Source organism: Chelonia mydas, chromosome 10 (genome assembly GCF_015237465.2).
Source record: "Chelonia mydas isolate rCheMyd1 chromosome 10, rCheMyd1.pri.v2, whole genome shotgun sequence".
NCBI classification, from domain to species: Eukaryota; Metazoa; Chordata; order Testudines; family Cheloniidae; genus Chelonia; species Chelonia mydas.
In genome coordinates this window covers 39285494-39313063 of record NC_051250.2, presented here as the reverse complement: position 1 = coordinate 39313063, position 27570 = coordinate 39285494, and the positions used below count along the sequence as shown (strand labels likewise).

Genomic DNA, 27570 nt, shown 5'->3' with positions numbered 1-27570 from the left:
TTCATATCAAATTATGAATTTTATTTCTTACTTACATGATTACATACAGGTGCCTGGCCCTTTACAAACACCAATGACAATGGATTCCCTGTCCCAAGGAATTTACAATCTACATTGAAAAGTAGCAGGAAATGCACAGGGTAAGTAGGAAAACACATCCAGATCCTCCAGGGTATTTAAGCTCCTACCTTGCATGAAATCAATGGGAGTTAGGTGCCATATCTTTGAGGATCTAGGCCACACTTATAGAGTGGAGCAAAGACATTTCATTTTATTATAATTAAAATTCCCCTTGCCCCGTGTGCTGCTGCCACAATCATAGACATGTTTCAGAGTAGCAGCCGTGTTTCTGTATTCACACGTAATAGACATGTAAGGCTGGAAGGGACTGTGAAAAGTCATCAAGTCCAGCCCCCTGAATCAATCACAGAGGCAATTCTTGTGCATATAATTGTATAAAAGTTGCTTACTCTACAGGCTGATGGTGATAATAAATACAAGGAAGTACTGGCTGGATAGACAGAGTCCTCCCTCTGGTCACGTAGGTCCAGATCCTCAAAGGTATTTAGGTACCTGACTCTCAATAGGAGTTATGTGCCTACACACTTCTGAGTATCTGGTCCATACACCAAACAGAAACAAGTCTATGTGAGGAAATGGATACATCAGGTAACACAGGTCTTGTCTGCACTAGGAAAATTAGGTCCCATAACTACTGGTGCAGCTCCAATCATGGCAGCACTGGTGGAAACCACGTATGGTCAGATTGCAGTGTTATTACTACCATGAGTCCTGCTCAGAGTAGCACCCTTAACTCTGCACCTTTGGGGGGGTTTAATGCTTGAGGGACTTTAACTCTAACATTCCTGACAGGCAGTATGTCCTCAAGCCACTGATATGGCTCTGCAACCCTGATTTCGGTCTATCTTGGGTACTTATTTGTTTCCATAGGACATAACCACCGCCTCCTAACACTCCAGTGAGACAGGGCGAGACTATTTTCCCCAATGCCCAGTGTTAGGGGGCTTATTCCTTCACCCACTTACTTCCCTGGTCCTTCTCGCATGAACAGAGAGCAACAATACCCAAAGTCCAAAGGTGCAAACAATTCCATGTTTATTGGGGTGAACTTCCAGCAAGCATGATTCCAGCTTCCTTCCTTAGTGTCCCTCTTCCCAGCTCTGACACCACAGAACCTTACCTGTGTCCCTGTTCCCATTCCTGCCCTTAGCCAAACATGATTCCAGTTTCCCCACCCCCATTTCCTGTTTCCATTTCCCCCCCTTCACTTCCTTATTGACTGCAGACTATATAGTAAAACTTGAGTTCTGCTTTACTATACCTTAACCAATCATTTTCCTGAAATTTAACTAACCAATCCTAACATATTGTAACATGATTATGTAACCAATTATATCCCACCACCTTAATTAGTTTACACCCAGCAAAACTATTTATACAGCAGACAGGAACAATCACAGAACCAGACAGAGATTATGCAGAAAAACAATAGCAAAGTGGGAACTATAATGACAAAACAATACAGAAGTGAGGATTTCACATCCCAGCTATTGAAAAGTGAGTTCTTGCCAGACAGGATGCTATCAAACTAAGTTTCCTTTTACATTTTCTAAGCACTTCCCTTTCTCTGGAGGCGATAGGCATTATCAGGACAGGATTGTATTCCTAACAGCCCAATAGCACCTTATTTCAATGTGACTAGGTTGGAATGTGAGGATGTGACCGGTCGCTTCCCAGCTTATGGCTGCCTCTGTTGCTTAGCCAAAGGCCTTAGCCTAAGAACAGGGCCTCAGACTGTCACAGTAAGAGAAGGACCTTACACCAGCAGACAGTGATTTTGATTCTTTCTTTTATACCTCTATAACTAGCCAAGTGATAAGAATACACCTAAATTCTTAGAGTATAGGCCTCTACAGACAGGCCTGAATAGGACGTAACCACCGCCTCCTAACACTCCAGTGAGGCAGGGCGAGACTATTTTCCCCAATGCACAGATGGGAAACTAAGGCAGAGAGTGGCTACACGACTTGCCCCAGGTCACACAGGAGGTCTGTGGTGGAGCAGGGACTTGAACCCATGTCTCCAAAGTCCTAGGGTAGTGCCCTAAGCACTTCAGCTTAACAAAGTTTTGTATATGAAATAAATACAAAGGGGGGGAGAGAGAGTCCCCTGCCCCCCAGAACACCTGATCCAAGCAACCCAGAAATTCATAGTTCAGATCTAGATGTGAGCTTTGCAACAGGCCCTGCTCTAGATAATGGGCCAAACTGAAGACGGTGAATCTGAACTTCTTGAATTCTGGTGGAGTCTGGACCTCAGAGCTGAATGTTGCTGCTCAGCCTCATGCCTGAGGTGCCATGCACAGATATATTTGTCTGAGCTGTAGATGTACTTCAGCAGTCTGGCTCACTCTTTATTGCTCGTGGCAGTTCATTTGCTGCTGCTGCTTGGTGCCCAGCTGATGGCTGTGGGCTTTGGAAATGGGCTTTGATCTTACTTAGCTTTCGGATTTTCTTCTCAGAGCTCTGCAGCCGAGAATTGAAGAACCTGCAGAACTTCTGCAGCCCTTTCTCAGGGTCCCTCAGGTATAAGGTGTGGAGCTTGGAAAGGCTCATGTTGTGCATGGACAGCATCCGCACCGAAGGCTTAGTGAGAAGTTTCTCATTCAGCAATGGCTGAAGGGAAGCATAACATTCCAGATTAGAGCAGGTGAGCACAGGCCTCGGGTCCTCCACTGGATCAATCTCCAGAACTGTGCACAGATCCCTTAGGGCCTTTGCGTTCTCCAGGGGGCTGTTATCACTGAGCTGCCGCCAAATGTAAGTGTTGGCCAGGTTCTTCAGTTTGTAACTCCCAGCCTTGGGGATCTTCTCTTTAATCAGGGGCAAGATGTCCAGGAAACCAAAGACAGCTGCACTAAACTCCTCTTTCTTGCTAATGAGATCCAGGGATTGAAAAAGGATAGGAAGGGCTGGTGACCAGAGGTCATACCCTGCTAAGATGGGTTTGTGGACAGAGCAGAGGTAGTGGAATAAAGTCTTCACACCAATCTCACAGACGCCGCCTTTTGAGATCAAGCCAGGCAAAGATTTCAGAGGCTGAATCAAGATGGTAAAGTTCTTTTCTCCATCCACCAGAGCCAGCTGAAGGATTTTATTCGCTGCTGGGAGTGAAAGACAGAATTAGTCGAGGGAAACTAGAACATTGAGTGAGCTCCTCACCTGGTGTAATTATGGACTTCAGTGGAGCTACAACGATTAACAGCAACTGGGGATCTGGCCCATTCCAATTCTCCTCATAGTCTTCCCCAAGCAGGTCATCAGTGTCTGACATCCAAGTATAGCTTGCCACATCAGGGATGCTTCAACTAATCCTTCCCATTTACAGTATCAACTGCTATCTCTGTAGCACCATGTTCCTGGGAAAGGGGAAAGGTGTCTCTCTGACGCTGCTATGATGGGGCATCTGAGGTGCTTGAAAAGCAGGTGCTTCCTCCCTTGAATGTGTCACTTCTGAAAGGGAATGGCTGCTCCAGAAAGTCCTGTGACCATTAATCTAGAGTCCTGAATGACCACGTGGAAGGTGCACTGGGCACTAGCCGCTGACCATCCTTACATAAAAATATTCATGTCCTCATGGACTTGGTGCTCCTCCCAATGGCAGAGCTGCCTCATCATGCTGTGGGGAGCATACTGCACCCTAATGGGGACATGGCAGATTGTACTTTCCCCAGCACGACCAGGAAGCCCCATGACATCTGGCCTACCCCTCACTCCCCCCTGATAGGACTGTTGCTAAGCGCAGTGATCTCACCCCAATGATTTGCAGACAGGGATTCACATTTGCCTTTAAAACAGAAATTCTCAGGATCTTACTCAAGAACTTGAGGTCAAAGAAGAGCAGTGATGCTTGTCTCGTGTTGAGCTCCCTCAGGCTGCCAGCAGGAAAGGCCAGGAGGTCTCCCTTGCTGCTCTCACAACTGACGCTGTTGATGTCGTCTGGCAGACTAGAGTCCTGGGGAAGGAAATGGTGACTTGTTCTCAAAAGCTCCTAAAGATGCCAGAGCATCAGCTCTGGAAACTCACGACCTCTAGTTCCCCCAGGATGGGCTGAGGCATTGCAAACTCACTGAGGCTCTGTCTTCGCTGCAGAGATCATTCAGGTGATTGGCACCTGGGGCTGAGCTCCTGGGTTAGCCTAGCCTGGATGTGAGCAGAAAAGCCTTGCCCAGGTTACTGTGTCCTCATGGCTGCTGTGCTCCCCTGTGTGTGTCCTTAGAGCTGTGGCACCCCTCTGCTGGTTCTTAACACAGCAGTGAGCTAAGCTGCTCTATGATTCTTCCCAGATAATTGGGGGAGACCTCCTTTATCCTTCTGGCCACAAGGGGATTGTGGGAAGGCAGTGGAGGACTATCAGCACTGTAGTGGTTTAGCTGCATCCTCACTGCAAAGCAGGTGGGTTACCCACCTCAGTGAAAGCAGGGCTCTAACACTCCCCCCACCCACCCCAAGCTGGGCAAGCTAACTTGGGTGTAAAGCACTGCTAAACTCAGTAGGGGGGTTTTGCGTATGGACAGGATAGGGGTTGGAGCAACACCAAGGGAAGAGCCCAGGTTAACTCTGCAGGGAAGACAAACCCTTAAGTGCTTTGGTAAATCCATTAGGTGCCTCTCTGCATCATTAGGTGCTTAAATATCTCTGCCAATCTGGTCGGGGCATCAAATCTCGTTTGAAAATCAGCCTAAATGCTGAGTGCCCTACACCACATATACAGACAGTGTCTGGTATGTTCCAGCTGAGACAGGTCATACTGGAGGTTGTTCTCAATCTCCCAGCATCTACCCTGGGAGCTCTGATGCCATAGGTGCTCTTGGGCAGTATGCCACACTCACTGTTGACTCTTCATCGCTGTCATCCCCTTCAGAGCTGTCCAAACAAACCGTGGGATCATCTGCAACAGACGAAAAGGCACGTCAGACCCCTGAAGGTGTCTGAGTGTGCCAGGGACCACAGGGGTGTATGTGCGAGACTAGGGATTGGTGTGTGATAGGTGACCTTCCTTTTTCACATGGTGCACAGTTGGCCTGTGGAACTCACTGCCATAGGAGATCATTGAAACCAAGATCTTAGCGAGATTCAAAAGAAAGACTGAATATTTATATGGATTTTAATTTTGCTGCTTCTAACTACCCTGACTGTCCCCTTGTTCTTGTATTATGAGAATGGGTGAATAGCAGCCCCCATCTACTTTCTCCATCCCATGCATGATTATGTATGTCTGTGTCACATCCCCTCTCATTCATCTCCTCTCTAAGGTGAGGAGTCCCAGTCTTTTCAATCTCTCTTTCTATGGAAGGTTTTCCTTACAGATAGCAAGGAAAGAGGGGTGCAGAAGGCCAGGCTACCAGAATCTGAACAAACACCCAAGTTGGGGGATTGATTTTGCTCTCTTTTAAACAGGGTTTTCTGATGGTTACATGGGGGTAACTGAGAAAGGAAGCTGGCACTTGGTGTGCATCGAGATGCACACATTGCCTGGAGAAAGAGAAGAAAGGGAGCAATTCTGCACCAAGCAACAGTCCCTCAATATTCACACCCGGTATATGTCAAAATTCTCTGGTGGAGAGAGTGGAAAAACACAGGGCTAATAACAATCATTAAAACAAAAAATTGTGTGAGATTTTCTTAAGGAAAATTAGGCATCAATGGAAGTTGTGCACCTAACTTCTTTAGGTACCCTGGAAATTTCCGCTCCTAGCTAGCAACTTGAATTCATAGTTTAAGGAGAGAAGGAACCATTAGATTAACTAGTCTGACCTTCTGTATAACACAGGCCAGGCAGTTTCTCCCAGTTACCCCTTCTTCCACTGTAGGACCCAGCTCGAGTTAGGTACGGAGTACCCCGAGGTCAAGGGAGGCACTTGCCCAGTGCAAGTTTGCCTTTTCATTTGTTAGTTTTAGGTCTCTGTGATCTGCAACTGGTAGCCGCAGCCTCAGAGTCTGGTGCATGCTGGGGCATCAGGGCAGAACCAATCAGCTGTGGAATATATGAAGATACATGTGGAATCAGCTGTATGATAATGCCGTGTGTCACTGTGCCATGTCAGGCATTCAGCACATAACCCTAGGCTTGTGTCTGTGTGTGTCCAGGGCTGCATGTGTTTGTGTAGCGATGAGGGAGTTTCTGTGGCCTACTCTGGCCTATTAAAGAAAAAAAAAGTCTGCAGGTCACCATTACATTACATCCTGTCAAGCATTTATGGGGCTTTCCTGGGGCTAATACAACACAGTGTAGAAACATGAATGGAATTAAATCCAGTGCAGTTAAAAGGGAATAGGATCAGCAGATATATACAACTCATTTGGTTCTGTGAATAAGATCTTGAACAAGATCATAAAGTGACCATCCCTTTAGGAAATCTGTAGGAAATCAGAGAAGATACTTTTCTAACTGTCCACCAGATGTACCTCTCATAGACTCAGACTTTAAGGTCAGAAGGGACCATCAATGGTCATCTAGTCTGACCTCTTGCGAATTGCAAGCCACAGAACCTCACCCACCCACTCCTGTAATAGACCCCTAACCTTTCGCTGAGTTACTGAAGTCCCCAAATCATGATTTAAAAACTTCAAGTTACAGAGAATCCACTATTTACACAAGTTTAAACCTGCAAGTGACTGTGCCCCAGGCTGCAGAGGAAGGCAAAAAACCCACAGGGTCTCGGACAATCTGATCTGGGGGAAAATTCCTTCCTGACCCCAAATATGGTGATCAGTTAGACCCTGACCATGTCAGCAAGACCCACCAGGCAGATACCTGGGAAAGAATTCTCAGTAGTAACTCAGAGCCCTCCCCATCTAGTGTCCTATCACCAGCCATTGGAGATATTTTCTGCTAGCAGTCACATATCAGTTACATGCCATTGTAGGCAGTCCCAATATACAATCCTCTTCATAAACTTATCAAGCTCAGTCTTGAAGCCAGTTAGGTTTTTTGCCCCTACTGTTCCCTTGGAAAGCTGTTCCAAAACTTCATTCCTTTTATGATTAGAAACCTTCATCTAATTTCAAGCCTAAACTTATTGTTGGCCAGTTTATATCCATTTGTTCTTGTGCCCACATTGGCCCTTAACTTAAATAACTCCTCTCCCTCCCTGGTATTTATCCCTATTGATGTATTTATCTCCCCTCCACCTTCTTTTGGTTAGGTTAAACAAGACAAGCTCTTTGAGTCTCCTCTCATAAGGTGGGTTTTCCATTCCTTGGTTCATCCTAGTAGCCCCTCCCTGCACTTGTTCCAGTCTGAATTCATCTTTCTTAAACCTGGGAGACCAGAATTGCACACAATACTCCAGATAAGGTCTCACAGGACCCACATTTATTTCAGGAATCTCTTTGTTGATTCACTGATGTAAATGGTCAAAGTGATCATCTCTGCCTACCTGGCTCACATGGTTCATAGATGTTATTTTCCAGCAAGTCAGCTACTTTGGCTGCACTGAAGCTGTCAGTCACACATGAAGAGTTGCTTGCTGTTGAGGAGCTGGTCCCCGGTTGTTCCAGCAAATTCTGTTGGTGCTTCCTTGCTGATTGCTCCCATTTGCCTGCATCAGCTTCAGTCTTGATCACCTTCGCAGGGGCCTCGGTTTGGACTCCTTTCCTCTTCAACAACGAAGGGGCCTAAACAATGAAAACAGATCCTCGACAGCTCATCGTTTTCTGCTTGGGAATATGTTTGAAAGAGTCTTTGGAGATGGTGCGGCTCTAGGTTCCTTAATGTGGAGGCTAGACGTATGCATTTTACACAATTTGGGACACATAATAGGAAAGGCCCTGACATATCATAACAATGGGTGATGGATGGACAGACAGCAGTGGATGTTCTCAGTTCTTGGAGATGACCCCAGAAACATGGAAAATGGGTGGCTCCTTCTGCTTCCACCCGCCAGTGGATGGAGAAGGGAGCAGCACCCAAGTCATAGTCAATGACAGTATCATTATTTTTTTCTCTTTGGGGAAAAAAAACCCAAGGTAATTCAGTGCAAATAACTTTGTTACTTAAAACTGAAGTTGGCAATTTAAACCCTCACATCAGGAAATGACATAAGGAGAACTTACATCTGCTTACTCACTCTGTCTCTGTTCTCAGCAAGTCACTTCATTCTCCCAGCACCCCAAATACATTTCCCATTCCCCCATCCCCTTAAATAGTTTGTGAGCCCGTTAGTGACCCTTACTTTCTTCTGTGCTTCTGAAGCCACCAAGACCCTGTCAAAACAGCGGTCTACATACGTAGGGAGGCTGTGCATGTAAGAGATGTCTAGTAAACATGCTCATTTGGAGCCACTGTACCCATGTGCTTCCTTTATATTACCTATATTGAGTAAAGAGACAAAGACACAACAAAATCCCCTTGCCAAGTATCAGTTAGGGAACTGTTTATATACACCTGTACATCCCGAGCATTTGCTAACATTAGAATCTGGAATATTTATATGGCCTGTGTTTTGATGCCTCAAGGTTCAATGTCTTTCCTATACCCTATCATGTAAGGTGGCAGGGTTAGGGGTGGCATGGGAAGGGCAAGAAGGACAGTGAGGGCTAGGCTCTGCAGCCCTTCCTAATGTTGGTGAGTTCTTACTCACATCAGCAGTCCCACTGGCGATAATGCTACTGATCTCCTTTGAGATCTACTGATGAAAAGTGCTAGATAAGTCTGACAGGGTGTATCAACCCCACGCTGGCGAGGCGAGGGTTAACAATCTGTTTTGGGCCCAAGAGGCCATGCCCCCTCGCCCTTGTTGGGCATGCTCCCAGTAGAGAGAATGTTCAAAAAGGAGCAGCACAACACAGTCTTGGCTTACTGAGGAGGAGAGCAGTTATGTGCTGCAGTCTCCTCCCAGGAAGCCGCCAGGACTCCCAGCCGCCGGGTCCAAGCCTCCTAGTCAGTCGGCCATGGGAACTAAAGGGGATGACTTCCTGTTACCAGTGGAGGAGCTGCTCCAGATGGACCAGTGCAATCACGAGAGATACCCCACGTCCGACCCCAAAGATGATGCTGGAGGAAATAAGATGAGGGCAGGAAGTGACCCAGGGTATGAGTGTGGAGATATTGGGCCTGAGCTCTGTGCTAGGCTACCTGGTTTTAAAAGGCCCTGGGTCAGAACATGGAGGAGTAGGGTAGGCCCTCGTTCCCCTACCCTCCCGACTCTCACCACAGGGCGATAACGCCACGAGGCAAAGCGGCCCCTTGGACTCTCATCAAAGGGCAATAATGCCTCGAGGCAAAGTGGCCCCTTGGACGGTCACCACAGGGTGATAATGCCACGAGGAAAAATGAGTTCTTGCACTCTCACCACAGGGTCATAAAGCCGTAAGGTGTACTGGACCCTTGGACTCTCACTGTGGGGCGATAATGCCACAAGGCGAAGTGGACCCTTGGATTCCCACCACAGGCAATATCTCCGCAAGGTGAAGTGGCCTCTTAGTATCTCACCACGGGGCAATAACACCATGAGGCGAAGCAGTGCCTAGGACCCCTGCTGTTGGGTGTTATATCCCGGAGCGTCACCATTGGATGGTGCTGTCGGCCTGGTTCATGCAATCAATCCCCTGAGAAGAAGAGCTAGGGATTATTATTTTTATTGGCTCACGTGTCCACCAATATGGATGTGTGATCGAACCTTGAGGCAGGAGAAAGGGAGGGATAGCTCAGTGGTATGAGCATTGCCCTGCTAAACCCAGGGTTGTGAGTTCAATCCTTGAGGGGGCCATTTAGGGATCTGGGGCAAAAATTGGGGATTGGTCCTGCCTTTGAGCAAGGGGTTGGACTAGATGACCTCCTGACGTCCCTTTCAACCCTGATATTCTATGATTCTATGAAAGGGATGGAATTGAGGGAACAATAGGACCTTAGATTAAAATTGATGTATTAAAAACAACACGGGGCAAGAGGAACATGTATATCAATCAGCCCTCCATTCCAGCCAATGATCCTGAAAACTGAGCGTGGATTCCTGCCACAGGTACAGGGAATGCTGCATGTGCTGATCCCCAACTCTGACAGAACAAGCACAAAACTGTCTTACCTTGCTGGAATTATCTATGGATCTAGCTGGGGCAGCTTCTAGAAAGAACAAAAAAGAATGAGTTAAGTAACAGGCCAAACCACCATCGGTATGCATGGGAACAGCAGTGCTGGCTAATAACAAAACCTAGCTTTAATATAGCATTTTTCAGTAGTACATCTCAAAGAGCTTTGCAAAAGAAGTGTCATTCTCCCTGTTTTAAAGATGGAGAAACTGAGGCACAGAGTGGCAATGTGATTTGCTTAAGATCACCCAGCAGGCCAGGGGTAGGGCCAGTAATAGAGCTCAGGTCTCTTGAATCCTAGTCCAGTGTTCTATCTACTAGGCAAAGCTGCCTCCCAAAATTGCTGATAGGAGCCCCTGCAGAATGCAGGCAGAGAGCAACTAATGTGCACAACCCATTCTCAGAAAGCTGCCAAGGGCAGGACACAAATTCATGGCATACTGAAGCTGCACAGGGTGAATGGCCATGGCATATCAGCTGCCATTATTCAAAAGCCCTAGCAAGCGTCCTACATGCCTGAACATGTGCTGCCACTTTGACTGAGTCAGCTGGCACCACTTAATCCACTTGCCTCACACAGCCACTCCCTGGACCAAGCAGCCAGTGCACACTGGCAGAGCAGCCTACTCACCGCTCACAAGGCCCAGCTAACACACTGCAGGATTGGGGCTGCACACGGGACCCGGGACAGGCAGGCAGAAAGAACATACACCCTCATGCACTCACACACAGAGGGAGACAGCAGGCGAGCATGTACTAGGGAACTCATGAGAGAGGAATAGGTGGGGCTAGGTGTAAGGGAAGGGGGAACTTCCCCATCAGGCAGTGAGGGCCCTGAGGTGAAGGAGCCATATGGCCCCTCTCTCAAGGCCATAAGAGGCTGCTGAGGACACAAAGGAGGAGAGGAGGAGGAGTGGAGGGTGAAGGGGAACCCAGAAGTTCAGTGGTCAGAAGCTGATGGTGCATAAACCCAGCCTAGAGATAAGGGGCAGATTTTAACAGGGAGGGTAACTGACCATTGGAAGAACTTACCAAGGGAGACGGTGGATTCTCACCCCATGAAGTCTTTACACTGAGACTGGATGGATGTCTGTCTAAAACATACACTCCAGCTCAACCATAAGCTATGGGCTGGCTGCAGGACCCTGGGTGGGTTTGATAAAGAAAAGAACCAGAAAACAACCCTATAATCATGTAAAGCTAGGCTTCTGTCTTTTTTCTATGCTTATCTGTCCTTTCCCTATGTTTATGGGTAGAAAGAATTTGAACTATGTGTAACCTGTACTCCCCGTTTGGGGAAAGAATTCCTTATACAGATGGACCTCCATGTTCATACCTCAGGACTCAGACCAACAGGGGTTGACCGGTTTGAACTGGAAGAGATATCACAAAGTATGTTGAACCAAGCTATAAAAGCTCTACCTTGTTGTTTGTTCTGGGCTTCGCCATATTCCTCTGTGTAGGAATTGGTGAGCCCTTCAGCTGTCGTACTTGCTAGCATTAAAGTGCCTCATTTTATCTAAGAGTCCTGACTCTGTGTTTGTTTGGCTAATACAGAAGTCCAGGGAAGGCTACCCTCCCAACCCTAGACGGGAGGGAAACCCTTTTTCCCTAACAGGTTCTCTGGCCTGTGTTATACAGGCAGGTCCGACTAGATGACCATAATGGTCCCCCAGCTTTAAAACCTATTGATGGATGCAGAGACAGACCTACAATTCAATCCAGCAGGACTTCACTGGCCTTCCAGACTATACAAGGGCGACAGACAGACAGAGCCACAGGAACCTGTCAGGGGTAGTTGCTGCATGCTGTGCAGACACATAATGAGAAACAGTCCTGGTCTGAACAGCTTCCAGCCTGACTAGAGGATCCACCAGGACGAGGCTGCCCACTGGGTTTGGGGGTTGACCTGCTGTGTCCATCTGTCACTCCTGCCCCAGGGGCTGGTGGCTGTATGTGCTAGGCCTTGGCTGCCACCTCTCTCCTAGGGTCAGGAACGGTTATTTCCCTCACGGCTTTTTGATGAGATGACGATTCTGATTCCTGCAGTAATGTAGGGAGAGGTCTTGCTCCCGCTCCCTCGTAACTTGGATACTGGCATGGAAGCTGATTCCAGAAGAACACTGAGATGATGTCATTGTTAGTACTAGTGTTATGCAGAGGCCCCATGATGCCAGGTGCTGTACAAACACATGGTGAATGACCGTCTCTGCCCCAAACGACTGACAAAGGCAGTGCTGTTATCCCCTGTGTACTGAGGGGGAATTGAGGCACAGAGAGATTGGATACACTGCCCAGGCTTGCCCAGAGAGAACTGAGCCCAGGTCACCTTAGTCTTCCTTATACACAAGGCCACCCTTTCTCCTCAGTGACACACGCTTTTCAGGGACATAAAGGGAAAGGAAACATGCAGCTTCCAACTCTGGCAATTATCAAAGCACCAGGAAATCGAGAGGACCAGCAAGAGGAACATTAATACTTCTTCTTTTTGGAAACTGCTGTAGTCAGGCCCTGGCGTCCGCGCTTGTGTCGCTTGCCTCTGCCATGATCCATCGATGTGCCGGTTCCTGTCCAGGCCCCCTCTCCTGTCCCAGCCCTCTCTCCTGCCTGTTTGCAGGAGCAAACAGGCTGGGGTTGCACAGGTAGCTTGGTGGAGGAGGTAGATGCCTGGGGAGGAGGGAAGATGGAGTGGTTGCTGGAGCAATGGACAATGGGTGCTGCTGGAAGCAGGGAGACACTGCCCTCCGGGGTGTCAGGAAGGAACAGGTCCAGCAGGTCCAAGGGCAGTGATGGCACGGACAAGCCCATGGTCTCAGGGAGGGGTGGGCTCCCTGAGCCGGGAGGGGCTGGAGGAGGCTGCTGCATGGCTTGCCACCAGCTAGTGGTATCCTGCAGAAAGGGAATCAAGGCCGAGGTGAGGGTGTGGAGGGAGCGGGAGATGGATGTGATCCCACGCAACATAGACAGCAGGTGCCTGTTTGTCCTTTTCTGTCCTTTCAGGATGCTGCTGCCTAACACCAGGAGACTGTCTGCCTGGCTCACACTGGCCCTGGGCCGGGCCGCTAAATCCCCATGCTCTGAGGCCAGAGGGCCCCATATCCCCCCACGGACACTTGGGATTTCCACCTCAGCATTTGTGAGCTGCCTGGAGGTGGTCTCCTCCTCCCCCTTCCTTCGCACCTGGGCTAGTGGAGTGGTCGGTAGTATTGGAGAGCCATCACCTTGGTTAGCTGGACAGACATCTCCTCCTTCATCCTCAGGTGGGTGGGGCTCAGCCTGGGAGCTGGGGGGACACGTGGGGTCCTCATGGGAGAGCAACCCTTCATTGTCATTGGCAGGGAGGTGTCTCTGCTGGTGGGAAGCCTCTGGAGGATGCAGAGGCTCAAGGCTGAGCGTCACAGTGCTCTCGTCCTCCGACGGGGGGGCCCGTTGGGGAGCAGAGGTACCTGTGGGAGGGGGACATAGGAGGGTGAATCAGGAGCTGAAGGGCCGCCTGCTCCATGGGACCAGTGACCAATTCAATAGAGCGGATTGTAGGTTTCATGGGCGCCTGCTTGCTCAGGTGGTAGCACTGTGGATGGGGGAGGAGAGTATAGAATCATAGAATCATAGAATATCAGGGTTGGAAGGGACCCCAGAAGGTCATCTAGTCCAACCCCCTGCTCAAAGCAGGACCAAGTCCCAGTTAAATCATCCCAGCCAGGGCTTTGTCAAGCCTGACCTTAAAAACCTCTAAGGAAGGAGATTCTACCACCTCCCTAGGTAACGCATTCCAGTGTTTCACCACCCTCTTAGTGAAAAAGTTTTTCCTAATATCCAATCTAAACCTCCCCCATTGCAACTTGAGACCATTACTCCTCGTTCTGTCATCTGCTACCATTGAGAACAGTCTAGAGCCATCCTCTTTGGAACCCCCTTTCAGGTAGTTGAAAGCAGCTATCAAATCCCCCCTCATTCTTCTCTTCTGCAGACTAAACAATCCCAGCTCCCTCAGCCTCTCCTCATAAGTCATGTGCTCTAGACCCCTAATCATTTTTGTTGCCCTTCGCTGGACTCTCTCCAATTTATCCACATCCTTCTTGTAGTGTGGGGCCCAAAACTGGACACAGTACTCCAGATGAGGCCTCACCAGTGTCGAATAGAGGGGAACGATCACGTCCCTCAATCTGCTCGCTATGCCCCTACTTATACATCCCAAAATGCCATTGGCCTTCTTGGCAACAAGGGCACACTGCTGACTCATATCCAGCTTCTCGTCCACTGTCACCCCTAGGTCCTTTTCCGCAGAACTGCTGCCTAGCCATTCGGTCCCTAGTCTGTAGCGGTGCATTGGATTCTTCCATCCTAAGTGCAGGACCCTGCACTTATCCTTATTGAACCTCATCAGATTTCTTTTGGCCCAATCCTCCAATTTGTCTAGGTCCTTCTGTATCCTATCCCTCCCCTCCAGCGTATCTACCACTCCTCCCAGTTTAGTATCATCCGCAAATTTGCTGAGAGTGCAATCCACACCATCCTCCAGATCATTTATGAAGATATTGAACAAAACCGGCCCCAGGACCGACCCCTGGGGCACTCCACTTGACACCGGCTGTCAACTAGACATGGAGCCATTGATCACTACCCGTTGAGCCCGACAATCTAGCCAGCTTTCTACCCACCTTATAGTAGATGGGGTGGAGATTCCTACCTGGAAACCCCAGCCATCTGGGGCAGTCTCCTTCCAGATGGTAACAGCAGGGGTCTTCTGAGGACCTCCTTGAAATGCCTGCCCCCAGCTCTGTGCCCCAGACCCCCAAGAGGAAGGATGAACAGAGTTGCAGGCTATGCCAGCAGTGCCCAATCTCCCAATGCCCATCGTGGTGTCTCAAAGCATGCCCTACAGCAAAGCCGCATCCTGGGCGTGGACATTGAGCCCCTGTGCCCCCGACCAGCTAGCCCACAACGAACCATCACGCATGCCACATTTGTTGCAGTGATGCTGCATGTCTGCCTCAGAACTAGTGCCATCTGCTGCATGGCTATGCTGCTTCTTTCAGACTGCGAGGCCAGTGTCTAATTGTTGATGCTGCTGCTCATGGGGGTCGAGACAGCAGTGCATGGCTCCCATGCAGAGCGTGATACATGACAGTGCATGTAATCAAGCCCAGTTGTTCCTTTACACCAGGGTCCCCCACTGTGCTGTCTGCCTACGTATGTTTCATCCCTATCTGCCTCCCTTCCTGCCCAACAAAGCGGGTGGGTCTCTCCCCCCCAATACACTCCTCTTTCATCATATGGTGAGATGGCTATGTCCAGTGGCATCCCTGCTACTGCCCATCCCCCAGGTGGCTACCACTTCCTGACCAGACTGCCCCTTTTTGAGCACTTGTGACTGCTGTTATCTTGACAAACAAACTGGGATTGAACCAGGAACCACCAGAGCTAAAAGCATAAGTTCACTAACTGGAGCTGTAACAGACATAAATTCTGTGCACTGGACATAGACAGAGGCTTTGTCACACCCACCTACCAGTGGCTTACACACACTCCCCTGGAGGGGGGCCAAGACCCATCCCTAATGGGCAGTGCTCAGTGTGTATTTTCAGAAGCCCTTATACAGCCAGACTGATGTCTTGAAAACTGGCATCACATTCAGTGCAGCCAAAGGAGAGCTCTCATGCCTGGAAATTCTGGCCTTAGCCCTTATTTTTGCTTAGCAAGTCATTCCAGAACCAGCAGTGTCTTTGCCATTCATCAATACTCACCGAAGAGTCTGGACAAACACATTTCAGATCACGGATTGTTCACCACTGTTTCACTTTGACTAGTCACCGTTCATGATTCTTGCCGTATGATTTGTCACCTAAGCCTTTTCACTCCCTGATTGGATAACTGAGTATACCAAGTAAGGAACTTCCCTCTTTCCAGCACCGTTTTTCAGATAACAATTCATTAGAGTGGAAGTTCAGGGCCGTCAAGCATCCAGCTATTTTTCAGATGCTCACAGATAATGTGCCCTCACCAGCCAGTGAACGCAGCTTGACGTTTGGGTTAAAGAAAATATTGGCAAATCCTTTCTTTTACCAGTCAGCCTATTCTAGTGAATGACCATGGTAAGCAGATAACGTTGATGGTGTGGGGAAACTGTGGGTGATCACTAGAGTTGTCAAGCGATTAAAAAAGTTAATTGTGATTAACCGCATGATTAAAAAAATTAATCGTGATTAATTGCGCAGTTAAACAATAATAGAATACCATTTATTTAAATATTTTGGATGTTTTCTACATTTTCAAATATATTGATTTCAATTACAACACAGAATACAAAGTGTATAGTGCTCACTTTATATTTATTTTTATTACAAATATGTGCACTGTAAAAAAACAAAAGAAATAGTATTTTGCAATTCCCCCATTACAAGTACTGTAGTGCAATCTCTTCATCATGAAAGTTGAACTTACAAATGTAGAATTATGTACACAAAAATAACTGCATTCAAAAATCATAGAATCATAGAATATCAGGGTTGGAAGGGACCTCAGGAGGTCATCTAGTCCAACCCCCTGCTCAAAGCAGGACCAATCCCCAATCAAATCATCCCAGCCAAGGCTTTGTCAAGCCTGACCTTAAAAACTTCTAAGGAAGGAGATTCTACCACCTCCCTAGGTAACGCATTCCAGTGTTTCACCACCCTCTTAGTGAAAAAGTTTTTCCTAATATCCAACATAAACTTCCCCCACTGCAACTTGAGACCATTACTCCTTGTCCTGTCCTCTTCTACCACTGAGAATAGTCTAGAACCATCCTCTCTGGAACCACCTCTCAGGTAGTTGAAAGCAGCTATCAAATCCCCCCTCATTCTTCTCTTCCGCAGACTAAACAATCCCAGTTCCCTCAGCCTCTCTTCATAAGTCATGTGTTCCAGACCCCTAATCATTTTTGTTGCCCTTCGCTGGACTCTCTCCAATTTATCCACGTCCTTCTTGTAGTGTGGGGCCCAAAACTGGACACAGTACTCCAGATGAGGCCTCACCAATGTCGAACAGAGGGGAACGATCACGTCCCTCGATCTGCTCGCTATGCCCCTACTTATACATCCCAAAATGCCATTGGCCTTCTTGGCAACAAGGGCACACTGCTGACTCATATCCAGCTTCTCATCCACTGTAACCCCTAGGTCCTTTTCCGCAGAACTGCTGCCTAGCCATTCGGTCCCTAGTCTGTAGCTGTGCATTGGGTTCTTCCATTCTAAGTGCAGGACCCTGCACTTATCCTTACTGAACCGCATCAGGTTTCTTTTGGCCCAATCCTCCAATTTGTCTAGGTCCCTCTGTATCCTATCCCTGCTCTCCAGCGTATCTACCACTCCTCCCAGTTTAGTATCATCTGCAAATTTGCAGAGAGTGCAATCCACACCATCCTCCAGATCATTTATGAAGATATTGAACAAAACCGGCCCCAGGACCGACCCCTTGTTTGTCTGAGTGGACTTGTAGGCTGTAACGTTTTATTACGTTACAGCCTACAAGTCCACTCAGACAAACAAGTTAGGTTACAATTTGCAGGAGATAATGCTGCCCGCTTCTTGTTTACAATGTCACCTGAAAGTGAGAACAGGCGTTCTCATGGCACTGTTGTAGCTGGTGTCGCAAAATATTTACGTGCCAGGTGTGCTAAAGATTCATATGTCTCTTCATGCTTCAACACCATTCCAGAGGCCATGCGTCCATGCTGATAATGGGTTCTGCTCAATAATGATCCAAATCAGAGTGGAACAATGCATGTTCATTTTCATCATCTAAGTCAGATGCCACCAGCAGAAGGTTGATTTTTCTTTTTTGGTATTTTGGGTTCTGTAGGTTCCACATCTGAGTGTTGTTCTTTTAAGACTTACAGAATCATAGAATCTCAGGGTTGGAAGGGACCTCAGGAGGTCATCTAGTCCAATCCCCTGCTCAAAGCAGAACCAATCCCCAATTTTTGCCCCAGATCCCTAAATGGCCCCCTAAGGGATTGAACTCACAACCCTGGGTTTAGCAGGCCAATGCTCAAACCACTGAGCTATCCCTCCCCCCAAAAGCATGCTCCACACCTCATCCCTTTCCGATTTTAGATGGCCCTTCAGATTCTTAAACCTTGGGTCGAGTGCTATAGCTATTTTTAGAAATCTCACATTGGTACCTTCTTTGCATTTTGTCAAATGTGCAGTGAAAGTGTTCTTAAAACGAACATGTGCTGGGTCATAATCCGAGATTGCTATAACATGAAATATATGGCAGAATGGGGGTAAAACGGAATAGGAGACATATAATTCTCCCCCAAGGAGTTCAGTCACAAATTTAATTAACGCATTTTTTTTTCACAAGCATCATCAGAATGGAAGCATGTCCTCTGGAATGGTGACCGAAGCATGAAGGGGCATATGAATGTTTAGCATATTTGGAACGTAAATACCTTGCAACACCGGCTACAAAAGTGCCATGCGAACGCCTTTTCTCACTTTCAGGTAACATTATAAATCAGAAGCAGGCAGCAGTATCTCTCATAAATGTAAACAAACTTGTTTGTCTTAGCGATTTGCTGAACAAGAAGTAGGACTGAGTGGACTTGTAGGCTCTAAAGTTTTACATTGTTTTGCTTTTGAGTGCAGTTATGTAACAAAAGAAAAATCTACATTTGTAAATTACACTTCACGATAAAGATATTGCATTACAGTACTTGTATGAGGTGAGCTGAAAAAATACTATTTCTTTTATCATTTTTACAGTGAAAATATTTGTAATAAAAATAATATAAAGTGAGCACTATACACTGTATTCTGTATTGTAAAATAAATGAATATATTTGAAAGTGTAGAAAAACATGCAAAAATATTTAATAAATTTCAATTGGTATTCTACTGTTTAACAGTGCAATTAATGAAGATTAATTTTTTTAAATCACAATTAATTTTTTCTGTGTTAATCATGTGAGTTAACTGTGATTAATTGCCAGCCCTAGTGATCACTAATTCATAGGCCAGAAGAGACCATGATGATCATCTAGTCTGGTCACCTGCATAACACAGGCCAGGGCATTTCCCAGACAGGCTCTAGAATTGATGCTCATCTTCTATTTTGTCTCACCTGTACACACACCACCCCTGAGGCAATATTTTCCATCCTCACTCTTCAGACTGACCCAACTTGCAACACTAAAAGAGCAATCAAAAGCTCCATTATGCAGTCACACATGAAAGGGTCACCAGCCCCACTCTATCCCATGCTGGCGGCAGCCAGAGATAATGATGGTACCATGTCTACAACCACCGCCTCAGAGACATGTCAAGTTTGTGAAAGTGTCTTACCTCTGTCCCCAGTCACTCTTTCAAACAGAGCCTGGAGTCTGGCTTTACACTTGGCAAAGCCTTCAGCCTGGACACTGACTCCCACAGCCAGGGGCTGCAGCTTCCTGAGCTCCTCCAGTGACCCCTTAATGAAGGGGTGCAGGTCCATCACCTCCTGGTCTGATGCATAGAGATGCATCTTCTCCACTAGCTGCTCACTGGCCCCCATCCTTTTGAGCACGGCTTCTGTCTGCTGCAGCTTCCCCTCCAGCTCCTTGTTCCCCAGGTGGTGCTGCCTCTCTGCCATCTCCAGCAGCTCCTGCTCCTTCTCTCTGATCAGCTGAACCATCTGCTTGACTCTCTTTCGGATCAGCTCCTGGGTTTCTGTCATCACTTGGTCCAGGTGGTCAGCTTTGCTCTTCAGGTTACTATAGGCATCTTGGAAGATTTCCTCCTTCTTCTTCAGCTCTTCACTCATGCTCCCCAACTCCTGCTGCCTCTGCTGAATTTCCACCTTGATATCACAGTGCTTGCCCATGTGCCGGCTGTCCAGCAGAGCACAGATGCAGCAGATAGGTTTTTGGCACTCTCTGCAGTAGATGCTATTGATGAAAATACAATTTAGAACAGTCATTTAGATGACTCTTACCCCATTCTGCTGGTGGCCTTATCACACCCTTCCCATAGCCAGTCCTCCTTTGCCTAAGGGGAGTATGGGAAAGTGGCCAACGATATCGAAGAGTAGAGCCATTACACCCGGCAGTGAGTGACGTGGGATGTCTGGCTGTGCTGGGTTTCAATTAACTGTTCAGTTATAGGCCTTCATTTCTTCCCTCCTTATACTGCTCCCTGCTGGGGAGTTCAGATCATTCCCCAGGTAGAGCAACCCTTCTCTTCCCACAATGCACTCCTCCAGCAATATCCTTGACTAGGACAGAGCCTGCCTGATTCCCAGCCACCTCTCCCTCCTATGACTGACTGAACAGCTCTGCGCTGACATTCTCATTCCTCCCTCCAGCTTCCTCTTTGCCAATCTGCATCTGCCTGCTAAAGAAAATGGGCCAGATCCCAGTTGGGGTAAATCACTGCAGTTAAAGAGATGAGGCCCATTGATGTCAGCTGGCCCAATATGATTTATCACCCAACAGTGCCTGCCACAGGGTGGTGGGCCCCTTTAAATGATGCAGATCCAGTGCCCCTTTGCTAGAACAGGTACTCCCAGCTTGGCCAGCTAAGAGGGCAGGGCAGCAGCTGGGGCTGTGAAGAGCCAGGCTGTCAGGAGGGAAGGGGGAGTAGTAGCAGAGCGAGTTCCCTGGAGGGGAGGCAGTGGGAACCTGCTAGGGAATGGGAGCCTCCGGGGCAAGAGCCCTGAGAGATGGTGTTCAGCTAAGAGCAGACAGAAGAATCCTGCAACAGGCCCTGAAGCAGGAAGGACTGAACGAGGCATGGGGCTGGGAGCTGGAGCCCAGGCTGGGCTGAGGAACTGTTTTGGTGGTTTGCCTACATGTGAAAAAGAAAGCTGGACCTGGAAAGAGACTCTGGGTGCAACTGCATGGAAAACAGATCAGGTTGTGAACATTACCTCAGCATCTGGTTCGCATGGGTTGGATTGGGACAGGACAAGTTACTGAGCTTCCTGGAACCACCAAGGAACTCCCTGGCAGATCCCACCTTGAGATCCCTCACCGCCTTGGCCTCATGGCTCTCTCGCTTTAGATACCTCTGATGGGTCTCAAAGCACTTGACACAAAGGAACTCCTCACAGTCAGAGCACCAGAACTCTCCCTCTTGCCCACAGTTGTCACAGACCAGGTCACAGCCTTTGACGATCTTCTGGTAGGTGCTCAGCTTGGCCTGCAGATTGGCAAAGAGCAGGTTGTCCTGGTCTGGGATCCCACTGGCTTGTGGGATGGGAGCATGGCAGATGGGGCACTGGCCAACAGGCTTGTTCTCTTCCAGGCAGTTGGAGCACAAGGTATGAAGGCAGGACAGGAGCTTAGGATTTCTGGGTTCTTTCCGGCATCCCTGGCAGAGCAGGAACTGGAATTCTTCCTCCATTGCCTTTGGAAAGGAGAGAGATTGAGGCCCAGGGTTACTAATGCTGTACAGCTCTGTTCTGCAGCCCAGCAAGGGAGGCAACACATGCTGTATGCAGGCAACTTGATGGGCCAAGTCCTGAACCCCATTAAGAGTGCTTTCCCATTGCTGCTCTGGTGGCACAGAGCAAGTCGCATGCTATTAGGGGTGTGACCCCATGCCACCCCCTATCCCAGGCTCAGCATAGGGGTCATGGCATGGAGGAAACAGAGGAAAAGCACCTTTCACTGTCTCAGCTGGGTATCATCCCAAGAAACCCCTCTCACCCCTACATCTGTCTCTCCCCCCCCCTCACCCCCTGCCCCCCCAAGCTGTCTCTCTTCTGGCAGGGCTAAGAGGGAGTACTGCTCAGTGACTCTGGGCTGAAGCTCCCTCCCCCATTGGTAGATGCATCTACTCAGCCTTGTTCCATCTCTCTAAGGTACTTATTGCACCCGTTATCACAATTCCTCACAACCATTGAGGCACTCACACTTACAATGGTGAGGTGGGGATCAGTTATGCCCATTCTACAGATGGAAAACTGTGGCACAGATCCTCAAATAGGCTCTGAACTCCCCCTAGAATCAATGGGAGTTAGGCACCTCCCTACGTTTGAGGATCTGGGCCTGAGTGACTTGCCAAGGTCACATGGGGAACCTGTGGGAGACACCAGGAATAGAGACCCGGAATAGAACTCAAGTCTCCTGATACACAGGCTAGCACTCAAACCACTGGGCTACCCTGCCTCTCCAGAAGGGCATGCTGAAAAAGCAGCCCATAAAAGTCCCAGGCGGAGCTAGGTAACTGGCAGCCATCCTCAGTGGCAAGCAGGAGATTCCACCGAGCTGTGAGACCCTCCCCACTGTCAGTTGTCTCTCACTTCCCGTTCCCCCTTTGATGCCCTGTTCCCCCTTTGCCCAGCCACTTCCCCTGCTGCATGGTCACTGTCATCATGCTAACGTCCCATGTGCGCTGGACACAGCAGCACCTGCCATGGGGAGGTGGGAGATCCTCAGGCATCTCCTGGACTCCTACACATCTTGCTGCTCCTCATTTTCCTTTTGCATGTATCAGAATGCCTCAATCACTAAACACCCGAGCCAGTCCCTCAGGAAAAACATCCGGCCATCGCAATAAGCTCACCTGTGTCTGCAGGCTGCCTGGGCTCCCCTGGGACGAGAGAGCCATAGTCCATGGAGGCCCTGCCTCTATCAGAACTGTATCTGTGGGATCTGGACACTCCTCTGCTGAGTAATTGCTTCAGCAGGTTCTGGCTGGTAAGTTTCGATTTCTGAGAAGGGAAAATAACCTCTCTTCCTGTTTCTGGCCTGTAATGAGTCCCTTTCCCTGTGCAGCCGCCTCCTGCCCTGCCCTCTGGTGATCATTTGCTGCTTTGACACATTATTTATCTTGCCAGGGCAGGAGAGAAATTCTGAGAACACCTGGCCCTCTCAGGGAAATAATGTGCCTGAGGCCATGCATGTTGGGTCTGGATCAAGGCCTGAGCTTCCCAAAGCTCTAGGGTGCATAGATCAGCATTTGCGGTTGAGCCTCTCAGAAAAGACTGTAACTTACAGTTAAGGGGCCTAATTCACTGCCCCACTTCTGCTCCAGGCCCCCATTGGCAGACAGGGGAGGTGCTGCTGGGCAAGCTGCCTGCAGCCCTCACTCCTTGCATGGCTGCGAGTGGGCAGGGACAGCTGCTAATGCGGACTGATTCCACTACACCCGATTGCAGCACCCCCCTGCAGCAGCCCCCAAGGGGCCACTGCACCAGATGATCAGACGGCAGCAGTGTTCCAGTCACACCCCAACATGTCTTCTCTGCAGGTGGGGCAGGGTGGGAGGGGCTTGAAGGAGGTGGGATAGAACAAGCTAAGCCCCTATGTGCAGTTGGAATGATACAAAGGGGCTGATGTGTTTTCCATGACACTGTTTATTTCTGTGGCATCTTTGGACCCCTTCTGTTTCTGCTTCATCTCCTGTGACTCATAAGCACCATAGAAGAGATCACCTAAGATGCAAACATCCATCATCATTTCATGGCTGCTAGCAGGGACACTGAAGATGTGTGACAAGGGGCAGGCGCTGAGGCCCACCCACTGATGGGTTCAATCACAGTGTAAAATGCATGGGATTCACCACACAATAACAGCTGTGCTGGGTGCCTAATGCTGCCATGGGTGCCAATGAAATCCTCACCTCCCCTTAGCACATGGCTCAGGAGCAAAGCTAGGTCTTTTGTCTCACTGGGCCAGATTCCTGATCTGTTACACCAATGTTACCACACCAGCTCTGTCGACATTTGTGGGTTACTCCTGATTAACACTGGCATATCTTGGCCCAAGGGGCGGGCGGGGAATAAATCCCTTACTCTATTGCAGTTTTGCTTTCAGCCACAGTGGGGGACCAGCCTGTTATTTAAAAGAAATCTAAAGCTTGTTTCAGGACAGGATGGTTATTTACAGAGAGCGGGACCAGCAGAAGGGATTATAGGAGATCAGGCCCGAAAGCACCAGTAAACAGCTCCTTGTTTATTGCAGCTGTGTAATTAATTGTTGTGGGCCAAAGTGCACCTTCCTTATATAGCAAAACTCCTAATCAAGGCACTGGGCACTTTGCTTGACTAAGGATTATAGAGTTTGCCCCTGATGGTTTTGTGCTGCTCAAAGATTGGTGCTTAAGGCAACAATCAGGTTCCTGGCTAGGGAACCTGCCAGCCCTGCCCAGGATATACTCACACCATAGACTAGAGCAAGACATGCTCTATAGGAGTGGTGAGTGTGTTTCCTTTGTTGCTTTTGCCTCACCCCTGGCTGTGACACTGGTATGGAACCAGGGGGCTTATACCTGTGTCAGCTGCCAGCTGAGTGTTCTGCTGCAGGCCTAGCTTGCTCTTGAGGATGTCTCAGAGTTGCATGGTAGGACAAGTCCTCATCTTCCTGTATCTTTTAAAAGGATTTGGTGCCAGGAAAATGGACTCATCTATCCTTGGTGTACAGCACATTAATTATTAATAAACATTTCTACTGTATAAGTGCCCAGAGGTTAACCACGCTGGGCCCCATCATCCTAGACCCTACAATCTCAAAGCACATGCAGAGGCAGGGATCAGCACCTCAGAAGATGTACCTGGCAGATCCCCTCTGTTGACTTCCCTGAAGTTATGCTGATTCACAGCAGCTGATGAGCTGGCCCCTGGCCTCCAGAACTCTTTGTAGTCTCCATATTTTCAAGCCGAACATTTATTTCACATCACAGGAAACAACAAAAAACAAATGATTGTTCCCCTGAGAAAGTGTGCAGAGAGAGAGTGGGGATCCCCCCCTTCCAGCATGCTGCATGAGCTCTGCAACGCATCCTGACAGACAGCAGAGCTAGAGAAATTTAAAGCTGCAGTACACCAAAGTTACGTAGCTACAGATACCACAAAAAGTGTTCATTAGCAATCCCTAGCGCTCATGTAGCGCATTTCACCCATAGATCTCAAAGCACTTCACAAAGGAGGGCAGTATCACTATCCCTATTTTACAGATGGGAAAACTGGGGCAGAGAGGCAAAGTGATTTGCCCAAGGACACCTGCAAGTCAGTGGCAGAGCCAGAAGTAAAACCCAGATCTCCTGAGTCCCAGCCCAGTGCTTTATCCTCTTAATGTATACAAATGATCAGACCACTACAGTCAGATAGCTAGTTACATGTAACATGTTTATTGTAGATGAAGAATTAATACAGAGGAACTTACAAAATAAAGATATGTACATATACACACCGACATATATAGCTAATCAAAAGTATGCAAATCACTTTGAAGCACAAATTAGACCAACCACTGAATTCTAACCACTTGTGCATGGAAGTTCAAGAACTTCTAGGGATCCTTAGTCTAGGACATTCCCGAAAACTCCTTCTCTCATCCCTCCTCTATGAATTCTGTGGCCCAAAGTTTGAGAAATGCCTTTGTTTTCACAGGCACAATTTTTCACTTGCAAATCGTGGGTGCAAAAATCAGCACAGAACAGGGCTTGTCTATGTGGAAGTTACTACATGGCAAGCCAGGGTGTGAATCTATGCACATTCTGGGACTTTTAATGTGCTGTAGCAGTGTCCACACAGGGATGCTGCACTGTGGCAAGCTAATGTGCTGTAGAGTCACACCTTGCCATGCCTTGCAGTAATGTTCCATGTGGACAAGACCCAAACATCCCTTTGCACCAACAAATCAAGTCATTAGATGACTAGCTGCAGTGCTGGAGCACTGTAATTCCACCTCTCCTGCTGGAAGGGAGTGGTTTATTTTTTGTTGACAGGAACCCAATGCCACTCAATGAGATTCACCTGACAGGGCAAGATGCCCAGCAAGATGGATGGGATTTTAAGGGTTTAGTTGCCCAAATGTCCCCATTCAGGGGAAATGTGTCAGGATTCCGTCCCCACTCTGAACTCTAAAGTACAGATGTAGGGACACGCATGAAAGACCCCCCTAAGCTTATTTCTACCAGCTTAGGTTAAAACTTCCCCAAGGCACAAGTGATTTAACAAAGAATCAGGGAAATGACCACTTGGAGTTCCTATTCCCCCAAAATATCCCCCTGAGTCCTTACACCCCCTTTCCTAGGGAGGCTTGAGAATAATATCCTAACCAATTAGTTACAAAGTGATCATAGACCCAAACCCCTGGGTCTTAGGACAATAGAGAAATCAGTCAGGTTCTTAAAAGAAGGATTTTATTTTAAAAAAAGGTAAAAATCACCTCTGTAAAATCAGGATGGAAAATAACTTTACAGGGTAACAAAAGATTCAAAAACACAGCAAAACTTACTCTAGGCTTAGTTTCAAAGTTACAAAAAACAGGAAAAAACTTCCCTCCAGCAAAGGAAAAATTCACAAGCAAAACAAAAGATAATCGAACACGCCTTGCCTGGCTTTTACTTACAATTTTTGTGGCTTTTACTTACAATTTTTGTAACATGAGAGACATTTAGGATGGTTTATAGGAGAAGGAGTTTTCTGACCTCATGCTTCTCTGCTGCCCAAGAAAACACACAAAACAAAGCCTTCCCCCGGCCCAAGATTTGAAAGTATCGTCTTTCCCCATTGGTCCTTTTGGTCAGGTGCCAACAAAGTTATCTGAGCTTCTTAACCCCTTACAGGTAAGGAGGAATTCTAAGTTACCCTTAACTGTATGGTTATGACAACATGAAACTCTTGTAGACTTCAATTAGGGAGTAACACAAATTCCAATTGGCGGGGTGGGAGTGGGAGGTTCTGTATTAACATGTGCACCCACAAAAACAAAAGCGTGGGTTGAAACCCAGCTGTGCATCAAGCCTTTCACCTGATGTTTTTCCTCTTCTTGAGCTGAGTCATAGATTGTAAGCCCAGAAGAGACCATTAGACCTCCTGCATAGCACAGGCCAGAGAATTCACCTAGGTACGCCTGTGCTGATCCCAACAATTTGTGCTTGGCTAAGCCACATCTTCCAGGAAGGCTTCCAGGCTTGTTCTGATGGTACTGAGACCTGCAGAATCCACCACTTCCCTTCGGAAGTTTGCTTAGGCCTGACCCATTGGTACCCAACCTCCACCATCAGAGCTTTGTGCCAAGCGGATTTTCATAGAATCATAGAATCTCAGGATTGGAAGGGACCTCAGGAAGTCATCTAGTCCAACCCCCTGCTCAAAGCAGGGCCAATCCCCAATTTTTGCCCCAGATCCCTAAATGGCCCCCTCAAGGGTTGAACTCACAACCCTGGGTTTAGCATTGTTGGGTTCTCAGTGTGGCCTCTCGCACTATCATTCTGCACTCCCCCAGGGCACTCGTATTTGGAGGGTGTGACACTCTACAGCCCAGGGGAGCGTCCTGTAACCCACATATTAATCACTTTGTATATAATTGTGATATTGCATATAAAGCATGCCATGTAAGGTAGCATGGGAAAAGTTATGATCTGCTGAAACCCACTGTTCCATCTAAATATATATATATATATATATATATATATAATTGGTGCATATGAAGTTATGAGAATTGTGTTTTATGGTTGTCACTAAAATATGCTGTGGGTTTGGG

At 48.0% G+C, this 27570-nt stretch overlaps 1 protein-coding gene across 9 annotated transcripts; it reads right to left on the bottom strand.

Annotated features, from left to right (window-relative positions):
• On the bottom strand, window positions 1–22873 carry LOC102947589 (protein PML). Of its 9 annotated transcripts, none has more exons than XM_043523282.1 (10): window positions 22643–22820; window positions 21141–21481; window positions 19442–20022; window positions 13293–13558; window positions 12650–12779; window positions 10109–10146; window positions 7463–7700; window positions 4913–4971; window positions 3897–4035; window positions 1–3184 (listed from the first exon to the last, which is right to left on the bottom strand). In XM_043523282.1, exons 1-10 carry the CDS (start codon window positions 22685–22687, stop codon window positions 2415–2417), a joined length of 2607 nt encoding a protein of 868 aa, XP_043379217.1. In that variant the 5' UTR covers window positions 22688–22820; the 3' UTR covers window positions 1–2414. The 9 variants fall into 9 exon arrangements, with proteins under 9 accessions (XP_043379217.1, XP_037766142.1, XP_043379215.1 ...); XM_037910214.2 differs by having other exon boundaries at window positions 21003–21481; window positions 22643–22818; XM_037910215.2 differs by having other exon boundaries at window positions 1816–3181; window positions 21003–21481; window positions 22643–22819.
• Window positions 22874–27570: the final 4697 nt, after the last annotated feature.

Excerpts from the sequence above, each read along its gene's own strand:
- LOC102947589 (XM_043523280.1), bottom strand. The coding sequence starts at position 22,687 with ATGGCTCTCTCGTCCCAGGGGAGCCCAGGCAGCCTGCAGACACAG. Across the intron at positions 4,972-7,462 it reads CTATGAACCATGTGAGCCAG|ATGATCCCACGGTTTGTTTG; the intron begins GTAGGCAGAGAT and ends CGTCTGTTGCAG. Across the intron at positions 3,185-3,896 it reads CTTTGACCTCAAGTTCTTGA|CAGCGAATAAAATCCTTCAG; the intron begins GTAAGATCCTGA and ends TTTCACTCCCAG.